The sequence below is a fragment of the Manis pentadactyla genome, chromosome 8 (assembly GCF_030020395.1).
Source record: "Manis pentadactyla isolate mManPen7 chromosome 8, mManPen7.hap1, whole genome shotgun sequence".
NCBI classification, from domain to species: Eukaryota; Metazoa; Chordata; class Mammalia; order Pholidota; family Manidae; genus Manis; species Manis pentadactyla.
Window position 1 is genome coordinate 81,635,834 of NC_080026.1, and position 19,868 is coordinate 81,655,701.

Consider the following 19,868-nt stretch of genomic DNA (forward strand, 5'->3'; position numbering starts at 1 on the left):
AGTAAGTATGGCACATGTGGAGCCTGACCATAGGGGAGTACATAAGCAAAGGAAATCACTTGATGAAAACAATGCCACAGGAAAAGAGAAAGGACAGAGGCAAGCAGACTGAGTCCCTAATAAAACACAGTGAAGGTCGAGGCCGTATTAATGGATGAGGAGGAAACAGACATTTTGAAGGGATACTTCTCAGTATTTAGTGATAAACTGAACATAAGAGTCACAAGAGGAAGGGATTTTAATGAAAATTCTACTCTTAATCTAGAGTATGGCGAGAATGGCAAAATCCTTGGGAATGAGACCAAGACCCAGAAGAGAAATGTCCAGCACCCCAAAACAGTTAAGAAAGACTGCTTTACAACAACTGTTTTAGAACCACCAACCATCCAAGAAATGAAGGAAGGATGGGAGCGTGGGAGAAAGGGAAGGAAAGCAGAAAGGGAGGGAGGAAGAAAAAGTTATTTTCTGCTTCCAAATAGGTCATTCTTCTCTAAACTGAAATTGAGGTATCAAATGAATCTACAAACACACTAAAGTCCCAGCTTAGAGCTTAGTCCTTGGTCTCACCTCATATTTGTGGGGATTCCATCCCTATCTTGGGTCACACAGTCACCAACACTATAATACATGTTAAGAAAAATTTCAAAAAAGCCAAATGATCACAAGGAATTCCAGCTATTGAATAATGGTAATGAGAATGATAATTCTAACGAAAATCCAAATAGCTCCTGGCTGAGGAGCCAGTAGGAAACAAAGGATAGTTCATTTACTCAAGGTCAAGGGGGTCCCCACTCTGGAGAAACCATCTTATCTAAACGGAACAGACTAGGATAAAGGCCCTAACAACTGCTGACCCACATGGCATCCCATTCCTCTGGGTGGAGCATTTTCAAAGACCAGCTCTGCTTCACAGCCTGCCAACAGTGAGACTGATGCCAGACCATGGTAAAAACAATGCAACTGTCACCAATTGAACATGAGCATTATGGCATTAGAGGACCTTCCTGGGAACTCTGGTTTCTCATGGCTTTGTCTTCTCAGTTATCCAGTTAAGAGGACAACCAGATTATACTTTTCAAGGCCACTCTCTGATGGAAAGCATTCTGTAGAGAGTCTAATAGCTCTTCTGAATTTTGTATGTACATATAAAGTAACACAGACCAGGAGGAGTTCAAGGGAGATTCCACTCAGAACTCACACTTACATAGTGGCCTCATGTAAATTGGACATAGAGAGAGCTGGGGGTTTGATTTCTTTCTTTTCGTCTGGTAGCAGGACCCTAACCGGCTCAGTCTCATCAGAGAAGGTGAGGTGGTCACCAACAGGAAGGTGAGATGCTGGATCTGGCAAAGAAGGTTGTTGGCTTCCCTGGGGACAGTCTTCATCAGAGTCCTCTTCCTCCTGCTTATCACAGGCAGAGTTAAATAAAGTCATAAAATGTCAAGTACCTTTTGAGAAAGCAAAAACAGGAAGATGAACCATAAACAGACACCACGAAAACAGCAGATGACTCCTGTGCCTACTGAGAAGGAAGCAGCCAAAAGGAACTCCTCCTCAGGTGTATCAAAAATCTTACAGGAGTTAATGAGCAGAGAGGCCCCCATTCTGGGCTAAAATGCTCACCAGGTTCATTTCTGTTTGCTGGGCCAAAAACAGCCGACTTGCAGGATATGGTCCATTCTTAGCTGCACTACCTAAGAGTTCCTCCCTTTCACCAAGACCTTCTGGGGGCCAGCTTTGTAACAGTTATATGGGTTAGCATGAGATGGGATACAGACCCCTTTTGTCATCCAGAAATACCCCAGATCAGGCCCAGGTGTGGGCCCCATTCAAATACAGAGGACACTCAGAAAACTGACAAATTCAGGGAGGAGCTCTAAGAAGGCAAAGCAGAGTAGAGTTGTTCCCTCACCTGCTCTGGGATAGCTTATCACAACCAAAAGATTTTTTTTTGCAAGGAAATCTGAAAATCATAGCCTACTTTAAAGTGTATTTCTTTAATGGGAAAAATTCAAAGATATGACTCATTAATATCTTTGTCTTTAAAATTGTGGAAGTATAAATGTACTCAAGCATACTTAAATTTATATTTGTTAATATTCCTTTTTATATTAATATCTTGAACAAATGACTTTTAATATTGATAGAGTAAGCTTTGTGGTACTTTTCTAGTTCTGTATTCCCATAAATCATCCATTATTAAAAGTCATCTAACTCAATTTCAATATTTATATTCTATTGAAATAAATCTACTTATTTATTGTACAGTGATGGCCAAATGGTACCAAATGCAAACATTGCATTATATCAAGGAACATAATGTCAATTTTCTTACTAAAGGAGAAAAAAATTGACTAACAGAATAGAAGGGCTCTGTTTTGTTTAGCTGTGTTGTAAATTAGCTAACGCTAAACTGAAATTCTTCGTTTTTTCTCTTCACCCAAAATATGAAAGCAAATTGTTAGAACTAGCTTCAAGATACAATGGCTATATGTTCCTGTTTCACAACAGTTAATTTTCATCCATTTTTAAGGATAGTATTAGAGCTGAAGGATTCCACATTTCTACTATTTTGAACTAACTGGCCTTGTTAGCAGCATATACTGCCAAGAAGGCACTTTACAAACCTCAGAGTACTGCCTCCCTAACTAGACATCAACATGAAAACAAGCAAAGGTGTCTAGTTGCAATGCAGGCATCCTGACTTACAATTGTTGGAATGAGGGAAGGCGTTGACAAGATTTGCTTGATAATTCTGTACCGGTCATAAAGTGGCTTCATGAGGTTCTTGTCTTGTTTAGTTACCTGCAAAACATTAAATTAATTACTATTCCTTTCTCAGACAAGAATAAAAACATGTCAATATTTTTTGCAGGCAAAAAAAAGTTTTGAAGCCTCATAATAAAGGATTAATAATACAGTAATCAAAAAAAGGGATATCATTTATAAGATACTACATAAAGCACATGCCAATTTTCTTTAAGGAAAAGTTTCTTAAAGGACAGTTCCAAGTTTAGAAAGATGTTTTTAAAGCTTTCTGAAGGAGACCTCAATGTGTAATGGTAAGGGGCCTGTTCTTTAATTACTTCTTCACTCTTAAAAAAATAATGGGTGATTGAGACATCAGTTTTTCTTCTAAAACATGTATATTATCTGGATTCCCATGATTATATTCACAAACACCAACACTGTTCACGTCTTCATCACTACAAGCTTGGATTATATATTAGGTTACTGGCTAGCTCTGACATAAACTAACCATTTTAGACAAAACAATTAACTTCTCTGAATCCTCAATTTCCTACCTATACAAAAAGGAGGTTGGAGTTACAAACTTCATTCCAACTAAAATATTTCATAACCTCTTGGGCCACTAATGCATTCTGTTAATCCCTCTGCTGGATGACACGTCCCTAAAGCACTACTTTCAACAGGTCACATTGTGCATAGAAATTTGAATGGCTTCCTATCTATCTATATTTTTCCCTCTCTACCTCCCTCCTCCATCCAAAATGACCAAACTCCTCTGCCTGCCTTGGTTTTTCTCCCTGCTGTGTATCCTGCATTCATCTGCTACATATTTCCTACACACAACCACTCTCACTCCTGTCCAGGAATCTCCCTTGGCAGGTAGTGGGAGGCAAGGCTTATTTCCATTCCAGCATAATTGCCAGGCATCTCTTACTGAAGTACACATGCCCAAGTGTACTGTCTAGTTCTGCCTTCCCAATCCCATGAAGAAAATCTTAAAAGGAAATGGCTCAAGCATCTATATTTAAGCTTCCTAGTGATTTTCATGCTACCCTATCCCCATAGCCCAGCTGAGAACCATTCTGGCCCACATTGATCTCCCTTTTCTCTGAACTCCATCTCATCATCTGGGCCTTAACTGTTGTCTGTGTTTCAGTTATAAATTAGAAGCTTCTTAAGATCAAAGATTATAGCACACATTTCTTTAAATTCTCACAGTATCCAACATATTCCCATCCCTACAACCCATCTATCAACCCAGATTTATAGTACTCTAATTTTTAACAAGCTTCATATAAATTCTATATGCTATAACAGAAAAGTCTTTCATTTTCAATAGATAGATCACCTGTTTCTGTAGGAGCTTAAGTATTAGTTAGTAACCCCAATAGACTTCATTTTCCAGCCCAATCATTTCCTAAACACTTTCTTAGTCTTAAGTTCAGAAAACAGGGAGTATGTTTTATTCAGTATCTCACTAGGACTTATATTCCACAGAAAGTACTTCAAAAAAACTATTGTCTAACTCTTATTGGCATCTCTCTATTGCAGTTTGATTGTTATGATTTTATTTTAGTATGTTCTTTGGATTCTAGAAAAGCTAAATTTACTCCAAAAAAGAGTGACCAAACAAGCAAGTTAGAATACTGAAAGCCATTATAGGAAAGTGCCGAAGTCGGCTTCCAATGGACTTGGGACAGGAAGACTCGCTGTCTGGAGAAGGGTCAGTAGGGATACTGTGCTGGGAGCTGTCTTCTACTCAGAGGCCTATGAAGAGAAGCTTGCAAAGTCGAGCTTCAAAATGAAGGAATAAGTCAAGGGGCAGGCTCTGCTGGAAAGGTTCCTGAAATCTAAGGGGCAAAATGCATTAGGCTTTGCTATTCCTTAGCCACTTGCTGCTAAAAATCCTACAGTTTTCCCTCTGAATTCCATGGCTCTTTTTCTGAAGTACATCCTCCTCCCTAATTATGCATGTTGGTGATTGTCTGTGGTACGTTAGTTGTATCTAACTTTAGGTTTTTATTATGTGAGTGGAGGAAACAAGGACCATGTTGAGTAACCTAAACAGCCAAAAAGACATATCCAGAGCATGAATGAGTTGTCAGATTTTAAAGGTAAATATAAATAGATGAACCTCAAAAGATAATTATCCTTACTTCCTGCTCCTCCATTTTTCATAGCAAGAGGCTGCTTTCATTAATGGAGGCTGAGCGAGAGGGGACTGTGCACAGAATATAATTTGATATAATTTGTTGGTAGATTGACAACTTTGCCATAAACAAGAAACCTCCTGACCCCTAATCCAGGTTATTTGAATCACCAAGATCTAGAAGAGTAGCCCCAAAACAAGCTGGCTTCCCACGAGACAGGCTGCTGAATGGCCCACCCAAATGCTTTTTTTTCTGGACCCTGGTCACAAGTTGTTTGGGAAAAAGCTGCCATAGTGTAAGCACTTTTACACCACACCCCTCCTTTCTCCCCATGGCACTGGACCCAGGTATTCCTTCCCAGTGAACCACAGGAATTTACCAGTAAGATCATTTAAACCATCCCCATAAATGAGCTCTCCTAAGGAGGGAAATAAGAGTGACATTCTCCTCTCTGGACACTCAGTGGTGGGAATCTATGACTCTTTAGCTTTAGGAACTCAAGTGCTACCAAGTTTTTCCTGGGTCTAAGTCTCCCAGCCCCTTATTGAGAAAGACAGTATCTGTGGAACTGTCTTTCTGAACCAATCAGTCTGACCATCTAAACTAATTAGTCAGTCAATGAACAAAATCACACAAAGCAGCTGCTGAAGAGAATGGTGTGCTGGTCAATTTATATTTCTAAGTATAGGATTGCACATGAATTTTGGTCTTGAAACCAGAGAACGTGAACTCAGATAACAAGCTTGAAAACACATGCTATTTTTAACATGGAAAATTATGTAATCTCTGAAACTTACATGCTTAAATATGCAGAATGAAGATCATTTTTAATAAGGTATCCTACGTAAGGTCCCTGGCTCAGATTCAGGAATACTAAATGTTACCATAGTAAGCTATCAATCACACAAGTTAACTTGGGGTTACTATCAACGCTGTATATTACTAAACAGAGTACTATGGTGCTATTAAAGAATAATAAAAATAAAAAAGAATCAGAAGCTCTGTCTTGATATAACTATCTAGAATACACAAAGTGCAAAAAGTGCATAATTATATAGACTGCTACCCCTTGTTTAAAGGGGACAAATTAAGAATGCATATGGATACTTTCTTATATATGCTTTAAATAGAAACTCCAAAAGGACACGTAAAACATTAATAACAATAGTTACTTGCTTTTGAGTAAGAGACCTCAGAGTTGGAGCTGGCAGATGGGTTGGGTCAGAACCTGGTATTGTGTTCCCTTTTATATTTCTTTTTGAATTACAGGAGAAAGTATTACTTACTCAGAAAATTCTTTTAAAAGGATAAATAGGCAGAAGAACTTGATGGGATCTTCCTTTGGGTACCTTCACCTGAAAGTGTTTCTTCTAATACACAACAACCCACTAATCAGTTACTAAATTTTCATTTGATATTTAAAAATAAAATGAATTATGCCTTCCAAAAATCTACTTCCCTCCTCAAAGATGCTGCCACAGCTAAAATAACAGCAGTAACCACCCTTGCTCATCCATCTGTATTGTGCACCTGACCCTGCCAACAGTTCTCAGGGTGATAAAATGGGTATGCCAGCACCAGGTCAGATCTTCAAGTGGAAAGGACATAAATAGGCACCTCAATGAGACAATGTGCCCAGGGGATGATTTATTCATCCAGTGCTCAACAGACACCCTGTGACCCAGAATCCAGAAGTGATTATTTCCAAAAATCATCCATAGATGAAAAAAGAAAATTACTCAGTAGCGGTATCTGAACCAACAAGACAATGCTTTATCAACCTGACTGTGGGCTCTGACTAAAGTCCAAATGCAAAAATTTCAGGAGTCGTTATAAAGGTCTCTCTAGAAAAGAAATAATTATTCATCTTGGAAGCTTATATAGTTAATGCATTTTCAGCAGTAAAGCGAGGACCCCAGATGAAAATCATCTGTTAACCTGGGTTGAAAGAAATGGGGTATAAGAGATAATCTCAAATGCTAATGAGCTCACTTGAGAAGCTGTGAATAACAATAGCTACTTTGAAAATTCGCAGTCCTCCCTTTGCATCTGCTGTGGCTTCTGGGCTCCCCCTTAGGACCTAACTTGCCACAGACTAGTCACTTCATGGTTTGCTGTGTTAAGCTTTCCCAGGAACAATACTGCATTTTCAGGGAAGGAGGCCTCAGTGTTCTAAAACAGATGCTCTCTATTCAAAGGGCCTAACTTGAACCTTCGGTGGAGATAGAAGCTTTATTTGGAGGGGCTTCTGCCACTTATTCAACAGTTCAACAGATACTTCATTTAAAAGGATAGGCATAAATTGTCACTGCAGAGATCTTCCTTTGCTCTGCAGACTTTCATTTGCACGTGCCTTTTTGACATAGATTCCTCAGTAGGGTGACCAGCCATCCCTGTTTTCCCAGGACTGAGGCATTTTGTAGCACATGGAGTTTTCAATGCTAAAACCAGGGAAGTCCAGGGAAATCGAGGATGGTTGGTCACCCCGTTCCTCAAAGATCTTAAAATGAACATGTCCAAAACAGACCTTGTGAGTTCTCACTTCCATGCCCAATCTACTACTCCTCTAGTCTGCCCCACCTCAGTGAATGGATGGCCCCTTCTTGGCTTCTTCCTTTCCTCCACTCCCTTACCATGCAATGACTCAGCATGTCCTTCTGATTATATATCTAAAATACACACTGAATATGTCTACCTTTTTCCATCTCCAAAGCTACCATGCTAGCCCAAGTCACCCATTTCATTTCCCTTTTCCATTCTTTCCCCCTATGATTTATTCCCCACAAAACAATCAGAAAGATCCTTTAAAAGTAAATCACACCATGTCACTTTCCTGCTTACAACCATTCACCAGCTTCTCAATACTTTCTCCGTCCTAGGAGGTCCTGTGTGATGGGCCCTGATCTATCTTTCTGACTTCTGCCGTCCTCTGCTCCAGCCCTCACACCCAATAACTCCAAGTACACACAAGATCTTCCTTTAAGTCCTCCAACCTTCCTAACTGCAGTTCAATCTGTCTAAACTGCTTTTTGCTGCTCTCTTGGCCTGACTCTTCTTCACCAAATGTCACCTTACTGGCCTTCCAAATGACCCTATATAAAGTAGAAACCATACCCATTATTCTTTATGATAAGATCTGTTTTATTCTTTGCACAGGAATTATCAAAATTTTAATTTTGACTTCTTTTAATTGAGTTGTTCGTTGTGTCCCAGCTCCCAGAACATGACCTCCCTGAGGGCAGTGACCCCCCCCCATGAATTCTCTTATTTTTTTATATTCAACATGTATTCACAATACATAGTAGGATACTCAAATATTTTTGCAAGTGAATGATTGCCCACCAGTCACCAGGCTTCTCCCTTTATTGTCACAATAATTAAGTAAGTAGGTATTATCTGTATCTTATATATGAGGAAGTTAAATCTCAGAATTAGTTAACTTGCCAAGTGTACATGGCCAGAAAGTACCTTGCTCAAGCACTGAGTCCTGCTCTATTAGCGCATGCACGTGCACGGGCACGCACACGCACGTGCACACTGCCACCAGCTATCAGAAAAATCAAGAATATTTGATGGGGAGGCGACAGGTTGCCTGGGTGGATGAAAACTTTCTATTCATTTGTCACAACATATATATATATATTCTCTTTTAAAGTACAAAGGTATTTCATAAAGATAGAAGTTGCCAAAGGCCCATCTCCACTTGTAAAGGACTAGTCTGGGGGTATACCAGCCTTTTGGGCTTTAGCATATGTTGTCATCTTATGATTAAGACCAGATAATGGACAACAAAACAGGTAAGGGCAGCTTTCTCCTCCAGACCTCATTTAAATCTATAGTTTGTTGGCTCATCTGTCCACTCAGCAAACACTTACTCAATACCTGCAGGATCAGGAGCAATAAACAGCCCTTCTACTCAAGAAGTTGAAAGAATGAGAGACAGAATGGCATACAGCATAGTGAGAGCTGTGACAGGGTAACTACTGCTCTTATTCAAGAAATGAAAGGTTAAACACTACTCTCAGAGTTGAAACAGAAAAGACTATGAGGAAGATTCTTTGGCATAAGTGAAATTAAGCACAGATATGAGGATGAGAGGGGATTAACCAAGAAAATACTAATTGCTTTTATCATCATCTTTGTAAAATAAAATCTTTCTTTGTGCTTCAGACTGATATAGCCAAATCCCTTACTGACAAGTCCATCTGGATATCTCACAAATTTTTTAAAAATTTTAAAAATCTTGCCTAACACAGTGACTATGAATGGGGATGTGGGGGGGACTTGGTGAAGGGGGGGAGCCTAGTAAACATAATGTCCTTCATGTAATTGTAGATTAATGATACCAGAATAAAAAATAATAATAATAATAATAATTTCTAACACTCAAAAAAAAAAATCTTGCCTAACACTCCTCAAGAGAGCCTGCCTATTCTTAACCATATAAAATATGAAACTACTTTCCTTACTATTTATAGTAATCATACCTGCTTTATTATTTTTAATAAACATTTGGTAAAAATGGGATTGTAATCCTAGTCTTGGGTTTATTTGCTAATTTACTGGGGCAAACTCGGGGAGAAGGGGTTATGATACACTCTAATGTCTTTGCGTTTGCTTCCCATCAACATGCAATACCAGAAACTCCAGAATGGCAACACAAGCTGAGATCACATGGCAACCCCCACAGATCACAGCCATTGACCCACTAGGAACTCATCTGACTGAAATTTCAGAGCTGTTCTCCTAAAGATGTGCATGTGGTACCAAAGTGCTCTTACAAATTGGTCAAAACCATGACCTCACAGGAACCGTGGAGTGTTGTGGCCCTAGGAAGAAGACACGGTGATGCACCTTAGAATCCTCCTGAGAGGGAAGCTGCTCTCTCCTCTCCTTCAGGCACATCAACACAGCATCTGGAGCGTCCTCTGCAGGGGAGCCTGGCTCTGGGCCCCCAGCCTCTGGCTTCCCGTTCTCTCTAGGGACTGTGGGTTGTTCACAGGACAGGCTTCTGGGCGGGCCTTTGGGAGCACTCCCCTGTTCTTCTGACAGCTTCAGCTTTAGTTCTAAGAGAAATGCCATGAGTTACCATGAGCAAGAGGATGCACTGGCCCCAGTAAGAGCAGAGAGCCTTTTGGGAATCCCCTCTCCGGAATGGAAATGACTGTTCTTTTCCAAGTCAGTTGAGATGAATGGTGCTGATGATGACTTTCCATGGGCCAAGAACAGCATTAATAACACGAGTCAACAGCATAAACTCCCAATCAGATGTGAAAATTGAGGGTACTAGAGGCTGGGCTCTCACGGAGGTGGAGGATCGGGTCGGGGAGGAACTCAGTGGTTTAGATTTCAGAGGAGTTGTTGCAGTAGAAGACTAGTGGTACCTGGCCCCAGCACTTGCACCTGTTACCCACCATAGCACCCAAAATTCCACAAAGATTCATTTACTTGGGCTTTGGAAAGCTTTGTAGTCATTAAGAGCCCCTGTGGAAATACAAGTACTTCTGGAAGGCATTACACATGCACACATCTGAGGAAATACAGGAGGGATGGAAAAAGGAAGATGGGGATGCCAGGCCCAACTTGACAGATTTTACAACTGTGTTTAATGCCAGCTTTTAAAATCCAGGAATTCCATCCTTGCAATGTGGCTTTATGCAAACTTACACAATTAAAAATTAAATACCACCTGGGATTTATCAGGGAATTAGATTTCAGAATATGCTAAGGGACTGGTCGTTTGAATGAGGCCATTTATATTGATTTCTCAATTACATAGCTCATTTTCTTCATTTGATGTTTGTTTTTTAGTTTGACTTTGACATGGTGTTTAAACACTGCATATTTTATAAACCTGATACATCACTATAGTTTAATACCACTGAATTAATATGCCCTTCCAGGTCCAGCCTTCTAGAAATTTGGAAAAACTCCCATGTGTCTAAGTACTAAAATAACAGCATGAAGAGAAGAAAATAAATTTTTATTGGTAAGTAACTACAGTCCTTTAAAATGGATTTTAGAGTTAATTAATACTCATACCACTATCTCCAGAGAGACAAAGAAAGTAGGACACTGGATTACGAGGCAAGAGAAGTGAGTCATAGACCTAGCTCACCACCTCTTGTGACCCTTCACTCTCTTTGGATATAAGTGTCCTCATCTGTGCAATGGAGTATGTGGGGAGTAAATGATTGCTCAGGCCTCTTCTGTTTCTAATATGCAATAACCCAGGGAACTTAATACTCCACACGTTGAAATGTTCCTGGCACTGAAGTGAAGCATTCCACTTAAGAATCAGGAGTTTTTCAGTCTCTTTATAAGGTGATTTGTTAAATGGGGCCAAACAATGAAGTGGACTCAGGACCCTTTATTTCAAGAAGGGGCTTCCAATCTGCACAGGAGATAAGGTGAAAGAGGGCACATGTGGAAAAGAATCAGAAACACCACAGAGCACATTATCACTATTTTAACTGCTTTCTTAAAAAAAGAGACCTTGGCTGGCATTTACCTTTGAGCTGTTTACGCCCTTTAGCCAAATCATTCATCCATTTCAGAACTTCAGGATTAGAAGTCTTGTCACCATGTGAAGGCTACCAATGGAGGGGAAAATGGGGATGGAAGGGAGAGAGGGAATGAGGGAGAGAAGGAAGGGAAAGAGAAAAAGGAAAAACATAATTTTTAAATAGCCAAGGCACAAAAAAAAATACTTCACGAACACAGAACTGGGAGAGAAATTCAGGTGTGAAGACTCCAGCTGATAGAATTGCTTCTGAAGAATAAAAGTCAGACATTCTTGTCATCTTCTGTGCTTTCATCTTTGCCATGGGCATTGATTCTAAGCAGCCTGGCACCCAGCATTTTTCACATAGTCTTCACCATGCCGGTCCCCCTACAGTCTGACCCTCAATCACCATGTGGGCCACCCATGTCCCACAGCTTGTTGCCAGGCCATTTGTATCAGTGCAGATGATACAAACCAGCATTCTCTCCCTTGCCTGTGTTCACATACACGGTTTGTGACCACAACTACCTGGAGAATACCGACAGACTGCAGACTAGTTCCTATCGGCTATATCCTCTACGCTGCACAAAGGGGACCCCAGGGCCTCTCAAACCTGATAACAATCTGAGAAATCAGCATGTCAGGAGGAATGCCCTGATTTCTAACCCTCTCTCTGTTTATACACTCAATAAGCTTCTGGCCTGGCATTAAAATAATACTTATTTGTGTGTGTGTGAACTTGGGCAAATAATTTAGCCTCTTTGTGTTTCAGTTCCATCTATTAAGTGAGGATTATAAGAGCATCTTCCTCATCAGGATGCTGTGGAAAAAAAATTAGTTAATACATGTAAAACACTGCAAACAGTTCCAGGCACATGATAAACAATACATATGCATTAGTCAGAATCACAAATACAAATATTATCATTATTATCACCATCTGTGGTGACATTAGTTATGTTACTACCAGGCCTTCAAAAGAATACTGAGTATGTCTTCACCAACACACACATATGTAGGGGTATGTATGTCCTACCAAGTAGCTAATCATGCTTGGATGTGGAAATAAGAATATATTTTTGATTTTAGAAGGATATGACTATTAATACAAATCACTCACCTTGACTTCTGGGTTTCTTCTCAGAGCATGTAAGTTGATTTTCCACAGAAAAAAAGAAACTAGGAGAGGAGGATAGCTACATATATTTAGCCTCCACCCCAGAGATCAGTAAAAAGCTTTGTTAAGTCAAGGCCACCCTGGTAACTTCAAGATTAATGACTACTTTGAATTGAAGAGGAACTATACAGAGATGCTTAAGATGACATGATCATAAACATCATAACAGCCAGAGATGTGTGCACTGAGAGCGACCAAGCCTAGGGACTCTGCCATGTTTCTTTAAGGATCCACTAAATCCACGTGATATCAACAATTGTTGGTGAGTGACAGGCATAGGAAGTGGAGTGTGCTCCTCTCAAGTGCAAAAGGAAAAATAGTCCTTGTATGACAGAATCATCAATTACCATCCATGTACTTGGAATTAGACGTGAATCACAGGGCACGGTTTTGTCACTTCTAGAGTGATGGAAAAACCATGCATTTTAAAATCAAGATGGAAAACAAGATTGAAGAAAATGACAGTGATTTTCCCTAGGCAGGGCTCAGATGGGACACTGGTTTCCACAAGGGAAGGCCTAGTTTCAGAACCACGGACAGTGGCACAGGGGCTCACCTCCACACAGCTCAGCCTAGCCCAGCCCAGTCTACTTCCTGGCACTGGGCCATGTCTGCAATATATGGGGCAGTACTTTGGTTCCAGGTAACCAGTCTGGTTATATGGACAGTCAATGTTTTAAATTTGGTTTCTCAAAACCTCACAGAATTCTCAACTCTGACCTGAAAAATCATCTTGTTCTCTGGAACATATGTTTTTCACTAGATATGTTCCACACAGTTAATGTCATCTTATGAAATATTGTTAAAAACAAAAATTAAAACCTAAGACCCTAAGCCAATGACCACCAAAGAAATGAGTTTTCATCACCACAAGTAGGATTTAGGAGACATTTAGGGCTAAATTTTCTGACAAAATATTTTAAAGACTGAAATCATTTTCTGAAATGAATAGTTTATTTCCCTATTCTTGGAGGAGCTTTCAAAAGAGGTTAAATCAAGCTCACAGGTATGGAAGGTCTCAAATCACATGGAAGGTTTTCATATACAAGCTATGGATCTTTCTTCAAAACTTTTAACTGCTGAACTGAAAGATTCCAGTTTAATAGACTCCAAGGGCCATACACACAGAAATTACACAGTGTATATTTTGTTCAATGCAACTAAAGTGGTGTCTTGAATCACATAACTGAGGGTCCCATTAGACCAGATTTGTGGTCTACCAAAGACAGCTTAAAAGACACTTTAGAAAGATTTCTGGATAACGAATGAAAATACCTGAATTGTTATCTTGACTAGATCAGTTCTTCACTGTGTGACTCTGGGAAAGTCACTTCTCTTCTCTGGGCCTCAGTTTCTTCAATGGCCAAATAAGAAATAAGACTGGCTAATCCCTTTTAGTTCTAACATCTTCTAACTCCACTGAAAGTAGACATCTGGTGAAACAGCCTTTTCCAAGTCCATTAGTGTAACAATAGTTACAAATGTAAAATCAATTTTAGGGAATAAATATGGCTTCGGATGGGAATGTGAAATAGTTGTATTCAACAGAGAGGGAAAGATACATGTTGTACCAGCCATCAGGCTAGCACAGAGGCCCAGCAGGAGCTCAGATTCAAAAACTAGCAGTGGGTACTAAAGTACTATTAATTCCACAGTCAGGCTGCCAGCAAGAAAAACCTTATACACAGCAACCAATTAAAGCCAACTGACATGCCAAACCTCTCACCACAGCCTGGCACCCCGACAGGAAGGGTGAGGGGAGGCCCTGCTCCCGGGACACGGAGGCTCTGTTTACACCAAAGACCTCTACGCATGCTGAAGTAGTGGCGACCGTGAAGCCTTCTTCCTCTGCTACCCCATCTGCACGTGTGAGTGTTTAAGTGTGTGGGTATGTGCCTGCTCTGGCTCTAAAGCTTCTCTAGACAGAGGCAGGAGGGGCCAGGAGAAATTCTCTTCCAAAATAGGCAGCTGCTGAGTGACTGTTATAGTTGAGAGAAGTAATCCAGAGTCTGTGACAACAGGCAGAAAACCCAGTGGAGATTTCTTATTGACATGGCAGAGGTTGCCATGGGATAGCCTGTCCAAATATATTCAAATAGATTAAAAAGTTAATAATATCTAGGACCACTTTTTCCCTTTGTGCCAAACACTGTAAGCATTATATATGCGCTCCCTCATTTCACACTCACAAACTTAAGAAGTCACTACTAATGTTAACTCCACTTTACAGATGATTAAACTGAGACTCAGAAAGGCAAAATAACAAGTCTAAAGTCACAAAGCTCCTAAGTGGCTGTGCTGGATTCAAATCCAGATCAAGAACTGCCAAGTAAGAAGTGTTCACAGGCCCTGGGACTGGAGCCCCTAGATTTTACTCTCCTGTTTCCAATGTGAGGGCATTACAGATCCAGTAATACTCCAGCAGCAAACAGGGAAGACCAGCTGCTCTTTGACTATCTGGTGCCTTCGAAATGTGGACACTTGGAATTTTACTTCTACTCCTCCACTGAAAAATCTACTCATCTTTAATCTACTACCCAAGCCAGAGCTGATTGAACACAACTACCTTCATCAAGTTCTAAGTCCTTCCTAGGCTTCAGTTTGCTTATCTGCAAGACAAAGGCCTGTATTCATAAGCTCTAAAAAAGACACCAAATAGCTGTGACTGCCTGACTTCAAGGAAGAGAAGACTCTTCAACAATCAGACCAATACTTGAAAGCCAATTTGACTTTTTTCCATTTTGCAAAACTAAACATCACTCCTTAAAACCCATTTTTTAGTGAATTTGAAGCCACTGTGAAAAACACAGAATAGGAAAAATGGGAGAGTGCAACATTACCCACTCTCTCCTCCCTCCCCAGAGCTTCTCTTACACTCAGGGGGGCCTGTCGATTGCCTCTGTACCAAGTGCTTAGTGAGCCTTTAAATATTTCAAGAAGAATGAAACATTATTCCCTGTTCTCTTTTATTCTAATAACAAGCTGTTCTGGGCCCACTGCCAAAGACCAACATCTTTGTGCAATTCTATATGAGTATGATTTTTCTCTATGCCCTGGTTACCATTAGAGAAAATAAAATCAGCACTAGCCATCAGGACACCTACCTCTGACTCACTGTTTCTTTGGGAAGAAAAGGTTCAGGACTGCAACACTGAAGACCAGCACCAAGACTGGTGTCTTTCTGATGGGAAAGGATGGATCAGGGTTTGTTCTCGGAGTGGCCTGAACAGATGGCATGTGATAGGTCCCCATCCATCAGCCACGAAGTACTTTCATGTCAGAGAAAACTCTCCCTCCCTCATTCTGTTCCATAATCAGAGATTCTGCCCTTTAGGTCCTTAGGTGGTTCTTATCAAAAGGCAAATGGGAAAGGGTTTAAGAAAAAAGAAGACCGTAATTCAACAGCTCTCCAAATTCTGGTCCCAGCCACACAAAGTGACAGTAAGGTTCTTCTGGAAAATAACAGGGGATCAATAACCAAATCAGTTTGGAAATGTAATCCACTATTAGAAATATATTAGCAGAGACTAATTGACAGCATGTGAGAACAAGACAGAACTGGGACTGGAAATCAACTTATGACAGGTGCCGGGCTGGCCAGTGCCACCAGAGCTGTCCCCTGGCACAGAGGGGTGCACAAAAACGAAGGACAGAAAATCCCAGCACCTCTGACACAAGCCATCCTTATTTTAAACCACAAGGTCCTTACCCGGTAATTCTTTTCTTGCTCAAATTTTTCTTCAAATTTTCGAATTTTCCTCTTGAGGCTCTGGATGTGCTTGGTGAGTTGGGCAATGGTCTGAGGCTCCTTGCCATCACTGCAGCCGCACCGCGAGGAACTCCGGGTCCTGCAATGATTACAGGGAGGGGAGGAATTGTCAAAAACAATGTCTTCCAGTAAGTACTGCTGCTGGTCTAAAACCCAAGCTACCTGGATGATCATAGATGAGACTGCTATGCAGCATCTGCTCATTAACGGAGCCTCCTGATCACAGGGCTCCATATGAGCAAGTTGTCACCAGGGACTTTAGTGTACAAATGTCAGAACGTTAGTTGAGGAAATTTATTTCCTAAAGCTTGGAGGAGACTAATTTAAGACTAAAAAGAGACAGCCCTGTTGTGGTGTTATCCTCACTAGGCTCATGAGCTCCACCTACCACCATTTTCAGGGAAGACACCAATGCGTAGTTAACTTTTCATGATGTACATAACAGCCTTTGCGAACCTGATGGAATGGCCTTATCTCCAGAAAACATGTTCATGTGACTCAAACTTTACAATTATAATGATTCACTAACTTCCTCAAGCCCATCAACAGACAGTCCGTGGACCCAGGTTTGGATAAATTCATGAACGACAGCAGGAGTTATTAAGCAGAAACTAGGGGTTCCCTATAGATATTAGAGACTCATTTTAACTATGCCTCAAAATTATTTGTAGAACTTTTAAAAAAGGAATGCACATTTCCACACTTTTTTTGGGGGGTGCTGCTATTTTAAGTTACCAATTTTTTAGAATCTAAGAAGAAATTGATTTAGACAACCTCCAAGCATTGCCAGTCTACCTATTGAGGCCACTGTTGAAAATGAAATGAATATAATGATTTATAGCTCACCAAGAATGGTATTCCCGATATGTGCATGCACATATACTTAGGGATGTGGTCATTTCACAGAAGTATTTAAACATGCACACACTGGAGTAGCCTGTATCTCAGGACCATTGCCTCCTGAGACAGCAGGGCCTGGAACATCATTCCCAACTAGAAAGTACGCTGGTTTTTGCTGTTTATTGTTCAGGTTTTACAGTTGCATTTGATAGGCTTATTCGCATTATTTTAGACACACACTTCACTGTAGCTTGTATGAAATGAAGAAAACAAACAAGGTTTTCTTACATCATAAACTGCTGAGTGCTGGGTGGAGAAGGGGCTGATTCAGGGTCTAAGTTGAATCTCTGGCTTTGGCTGAAGATGGAGCATCGTGGGGACAGCAGTGGGTTGCCACCGTCAGTGATGTGATAGAGCAGTCTGCTAGTCCCAATAAACTGGAGGTCGTCTGCTGCACTGTCTGCTTCACTCTGCCCATCTTTGTGGACTGGTGCAGGGTCTGACGAAACAAGATACTTCATCAAGCCTTAGAAGTGACAGACGGCTTGAGACTATCATGTTCCTCAACAAAGACCATAAATATTCATTATAATGTCTTGCCTCTTTGTCATTTCTTCCTTCTGGGGATATGAAAGGCTTTCTAAATAATGTCATGTTTGTTCTCACAGAACCTGGATAGAAAATATTCTAAAGACACCATCAACAAAAAAAATGGGAAAACAAATTATTTAGGTATGAGTTAGAGAGTCAGTGAAGCCCAGAACTACAAAAAAAGCTCACTTTATTTCACATTGTTGCATACGTCAGAGGGTATATTACAAAACATTGAGTGGAAGAAAAGGAAACAGGAAAATGGAGATGGAGCAAAAGATGATAGATTATGAGGAAAAAAGAGATAACTGGATTACTAGTGAAGGAAGGAAGGGAGGGAGTAGAGAAGGGAATCAAAGGAGGGGAGCCCCAGACAGAAAATGATCCAGCAGTGATTAAACATGATGGAGAACTCCACCTATTAATATGGAAAGATGTTCAGAATATGCTAAATGAAAACCACAGACTTTAAAACAAAATAGTAACAATTCCATTTTATATAAAAAGCATGCATTTATGTGTACAAATAAATGCATTAAGAGATCAAAGAAGCTACATAGCAACCACAAAGCATGGCAGAATTAGGAATTATTCTGTTGCTTCTCCAAAATTTTATGTAGCACGTTATTTTGGACAAAAAAAAAAAAAGAGAAAGGATCAAAACGTGCTCCAACCTCTCTCTCCAGGCAGGCAGCTAGCTCTGTGCCTAACCTCTAGGATCATTCACCTTTAAATGAGCTCACTTGCTCCCCACCGCAGGGTCAGTCCTGAAGGTGCTGTGGGGTGAGGAACATTAGGACACAGTGTCAGGGTGGTCAGAAAAAAGACACTCTCCATCATGGGGCTCTGTACAGAGTTATTTAAGCAGCAGCCCAAACTCCTCAGTTTTGCTTAGCAAAAGTCAGGACAACCCCAAGCTTTCTTTTACTCCTACCACCCCAAAGAAAGAAGAAAACAAGGATTTTCTGGGTGAATAAGCAGAATCTGAAAATACTGACAATCCACTTTTCCAAAATCAACATTTATCACAATTTGGTACCGGATGAATCTTAATCAGGTTTAGAATGGCTCATGTTCTCTCGAGCTTGAAATGCAATTTGTCCTGTGCAACACTGAAGGTCTGATTAGGTCCTTGTGTGTTTTCAGTCAGCTTCTCCCCGGAAGGATTGTAGATAGGGAGGCAGATAAATAATGCCTTGCTTCCGATTATGCCTGCAAAGCTCATTGCCAACACTGTCAGTAACCGAGGCTGTTCAGAAATGGACTGCACAAGGTCTGGGGGAGAGTTAGAGCAGGTGAATACCAGTGCCACAGGCCCACAGGTTGGGTATGCTGTTGTGACTGACACAACTCACCACAGGTGACACCTTGCTATGAATAATTTACCCAAAAATCACTGCTGTTTGGCAGGAGTCCTAATGAGCAACAGAAATATGATTCACTAACAATCACCTTCAAAGCCCACCAGGAGATATATGGGTTCCTCACAAAATCCTCTTCATAAACCATGAAACCCTAAGAAGAAATACATTTTATTCATGTCACCTGTTTCTTGGCAGTACCTTTTGGTTAGTAACAACAGGGAAGATAAGAATCTCTGGCAAGCACTTGACCAGCATATCTTTGCTGATAATGGCAAGTTCTGAGGCCTTCAACCCTTCAGCTCAGATGTGACCCCAGGGTCAAAACTAACACAGGCTTCTTGGTGTTAATTTATAATGCCAAATGAAGGTATCTGGGTTCCCAGCCATCTGAATGAACTGGAGGCAAGAATAGAACTCAGCTTCTGAAATCCAAGGAGTCCTTAATATAACTTCTTAGAATCACAGAACATTATGAATGACTCTTTGGGAAACACATTACAAAATTAGTCATAAACTTCCATTTACATGGCCTCTGCCTCCACAGGTACTAGAATCAATTACCAGGGCTGCATGATTAACATCCCAACCCCCAGCCTGCCTTCCCCATAACCAGGGAAGGAAGCAGCGAGCCACAAGGATCCCAGAGAGCCAAGCTGAAGACCAACAAAAAAGTAAAAAATGGGTAATTTGGTAGTCCCTAAATTTTCTGTCCAAACTCACC

General features: G+C 40.6%; 1 protein-coding gene across 8 annotated transcripts in view; it reads right to left on the minus strand.

Moving 5' to 3' along the window:
* Nucleotides 1-19,868, minus strand: part of FAM13C (family with sequence similarity 13 member C) — a 127,580-nt gene that overhangs the window by 4,860 nt on the left and 102,852 nt on the right. For 3 of the 8 annotated variants that reach the window (XM_036895068.2, XM_036895059.2, XM_036895057.2), the window contains 7 exons: nucleotides 17,481-17,691; nucleotides 16,293-16,431; nucleotides 11,413-11,494; nucleotides 9,756-9,967; nucleotides 2,710-2,805; nucleotides 1,205-1,404; nucleotides 568-618 (listed from right to left, as the gene is read on the minus strand). In XM_036895068.2, the coding sequence (XP_036750963.2) occupies nucleotides 568-618; nucleotides 1,205-1,404; nucleotides 2,710-2,805; nucleotides 9,756-9,967; nucleotides 11,413-11,494; nucleotides 16,293-16,431; nucleotides 17,481-17,691 (991 nt within the window). The remainder of the gene's footprint in view (nucleotides 1-567; nucleotides 619-1,204; nucleotides 1,405-2,709; nucleotides 2,806-9,755; nucleotides 9,968-11,412; nucleotides 11,495-16,292; nucleotides 16,432-17,480; nucleotides 17,692-19,868) is intronic. The other 5 variants (XM_036895064.2, XM_036895062.2, XM_036895063.2 and 2 more) reach the window with 3 other exon arrangements.